This window comes from Trypanosoma conorhini (genome assembly GCF_003719485.1).
Source record: "Trypanosoma conorhini strain 025E chromosome Unknown Tco_14.4_contig_01312, whole genome shotgun sequence".
Lineage (NCBI taxonomy): Eukaryota > Euglenozoa > Kinetoplastea > Trypanosomatida > Trypanosomatidae > Trypanosoma > Trypanosoma conorhini.
The window spans coordinates 1-2,805 of NW_021705418.1; the positions used below are offsets into that span (position 1 = coordinate 1).

The 2,805-nt window shown below is 56.1% G+C and overlaps 1 protein-coding gene across 1 annotated transcript, besides 2 other annotated features; it reads left to right on the top strand.

Annotated features, from left to right (window-relative positions):
* Tco025E_09830 (retrotransposon hot spot (RHS) protein) lies at positions 1-1,799 on the top strand (the record flags this gene model as incomplete). The annotated part of the gene is made up of 1 exon (XM_029376636.1): positions 1-1,799. A coding segment is annotated over one exon (1,799 nt), but the record flags the coding sequence as incomplete, so codon positions are not given.
* Positions 1,800-2,218: 419 nt separating this feature from the next.
* Positions 2,219-2,241: a microsatellite.
* Positions 2,242-2,631: 390 nt separating this feature from the next.
* Positions 2,632-2,651: a microsatellite.
* The last annotated feature ends 154 nt before the right edge of the window (positions 2,652-2,805 follow it).

A 2,805-nucleotide genomic window follows, 5' to 3' on the forward strand; every position in this document is an offset into this window, starting at 1 on the left:
TTCTTGAGGCGGGCGTACGTTGTGGTTGGAACGCCCGGCATTGGCAAGTCGCTGGCGTGGGGTCCTTCGTGCTGCACCAGCTCCTACACTACGACGCGCCAAGGATCCCTTTGGTGGCCTACTTTGTGAGGAAGTCAATGTACCTTTTTCGTAAGACGGGGTACAATGCAAGGACCGTGGTGAAATACACAAACACTGATCAGGGTGCGTTGGTCGTCCGGGCGTTGGCTGAAAAGCAAGTTGCGGGTTACTACATTTTTGATGTGACTAAGGGACTTTGTCCTTCAGAGGAGCTGCCCAATGAACATTGGGGTGGAATTGTGTTGACGTCGCCTGACAAAAACAACTATGAGGAGTGGAAGAAACAACGGGGCGCATTGCATATTTATGTCAACTGCTACACTCCACGAGAGCTGAAGGCGTTTTATGCGTGGCAGGCACGCAACTTACTGCGCGACTCGCACGGAAGCGCAAGAAGAAACACGAGGCTTGAGGGGAGGTGGAAGACGGTAAAGAAACGCATTGATAAGGTTGGACCTCTCCCTCGCTATGTTTTCAATGCGAAGGACCTTAATGATCGGTGGAATGCAATTTTGGCTGTGCTGTCTGGTACCTCCGACGCAGCCTGGAAGTACTTCGCGAAGGTTTTATTTGGCAAGGTTGAGTGGCGCCAGGACGGGACAACGCACAAACTGATCAAGCTTGTGCGTGTGCAGTCGGTGGAGGGGGACGAGCATGAAGAGCAGGGCGATGAAAATGGGTCAGAAGAGGAAGAGGAAGAGGAAGAGGAAGAGGAAGAGGAGTCAGGGGAGGAGGAAGAGGAGTCAGAAGAGAGGCAGGAGGAAGGGGAGGAGGAAGATGATGAAGTGGAAAACTCCAGAAATTATCCCGTTTCACGCGAGCTCGAAAAAAGATTGCGGCGGCAGGTGATAACGGAGAACTTTCAGATGTCAGCTTTGCTGTCCGCCCTGGGGACGTGCAGTATAAATGCCGCTGCCGATCTCGAGCGCTTGGGCTGCTTGGCATTTTTGATCGGCGGCGTCGTCGAGGCGGTTGCCCGCAAGATGAAGTATCTTCCCCGCACTGGGAGACGAAGGCGGGCCAGCGTGCTGGCGGACGGACATGCACGAGGCCGCTTTCCAAGCAGGCCCCGCTTGCTGGAGTACACGACGGGAGGGGCTCGGAACACTGTAATACAGAAGGTTGACCTTGAAACCGGTGTTCTGTATACCCCCAACACACGCCTTTTCCCCGTGCTGGACGCGTTCTACGTGGCCGAGGTGCAGCGGGCGGCAGCTGCCAAGAAGAAATCCGGGCGGGCCCGCGCTACTCCCACCGGTGGCCAGAGCAGCGCCGAGAGGGTAATTACGTTTATCGGGCTGCAGGTGACAAGGCAAGCAGCCCACGACACCACCGCCAGTAAGATGGCTTTATTTATGAAATACATGAAGCGCAACTTCAATAACTGGGAGGTGATGAAGGAAACGATGGAGTGGGAAATCATTTACATTCAGCACGCTGATAGCACGCCGATGACGAGAAGGCAGGAATGCACTATGACTGCGGGGGAAAGGAATCGGGATCGTCAAAATGCCAAGAACTTCTGGGAGAGAAAGGTGGAGCAGTACCAGGTGCAACTTGACGCGGAGATTGCTGCCAAGCTGGTGATTGCTGCCGTCAGCTCAAAAAACGTGGATGTGGGGCGTGGTAGGGCTGTGAGGCGCGGCGGGGGTGTGGGACGAGGCAGGGGCGTAGGACGTGGCGGGGTTGTGGGGCGTGCGGTTAGCCGTCCGCCGTGACTGTGCCCCGAGTTGTGGGGCCATGGGCTTCTCGTGTTTCAAGCCATCCGTTCAGCGCGTTTCTGCCTTTCTTGGGAACGCAGGGGAGCGGCATGGCTGTGGGTGAGGGGAAAGGCAAGTATTTTTTTGCTTTATGTGTGTATTTCTCCGTCATCATTGAGCGGCGCACACTTGACATGACTGCGGTTGACGCAGTGAGCGGAGTGGCGGCGCTGTGGGCGGGGGACTTCGCAGACAGAAGCCCGCGGGAAGCACGTGCCCCCAGGCGGGGCCAAACAGATGAGGGATAGTTTTCTGCGGCTCCCCTGTTTCTTTACCGACGGTTTTTATTCTTTTTTTTTGTTTCCCGCGATGCCGCGCTGAAGAGCGGCGCAAGTGTTGTAGTTTTTTTTTTCTTTTTTATGTTGTCACAACCCCCCGCTGCCGCTGCTGCTGCTGCGGCGGTTGTCCTCCACGCGGAAGGGCGTCTGTTGGCGGCGGGCCCCGCAGACCGCCACTCGGTGAAAACCCCAACGGGGGCCCGGACATCACGGCCGTGTGTATTTTGGGCCCATGAGTTGCGTGGCTGCGTGGGCGTGGGTGCAGCCTCGTTTTTTTCCGTGGGGGACGTTGGGGCGCACTGAGCCAAACTGTAATTCCCCCACTGTGGGGCCTTCTCTCTCTCTTTTAGGAATAGGAACGATATGACCTCAACCAGAGAGGCGTAGTTATATATTTGTTTGTTTTCTTATTGAGCACACTTCCCGTGGTTTGCCGCTGCATGGGCTGCGGTGCCACCTCGGCTCTCTGTTGGCTTCTGCCACCTCCTTTTTCCATCCTGCATCGCCGCTGCTGTGTGTGTGTTTGTGTGTGCATCTCCGCGTGTTTTGTCCTTGCCGTTTCTCTGCGCGTCTGTAGGTAGGCATAGCCCCACCTACACGATACAGACACGTCTATTGCCGTGCACGTGGATGTTGCTTTTGTAGTCGGTGCTGGCGGTTCCTTCTGCTGGCCTCTGCTGCCTCCT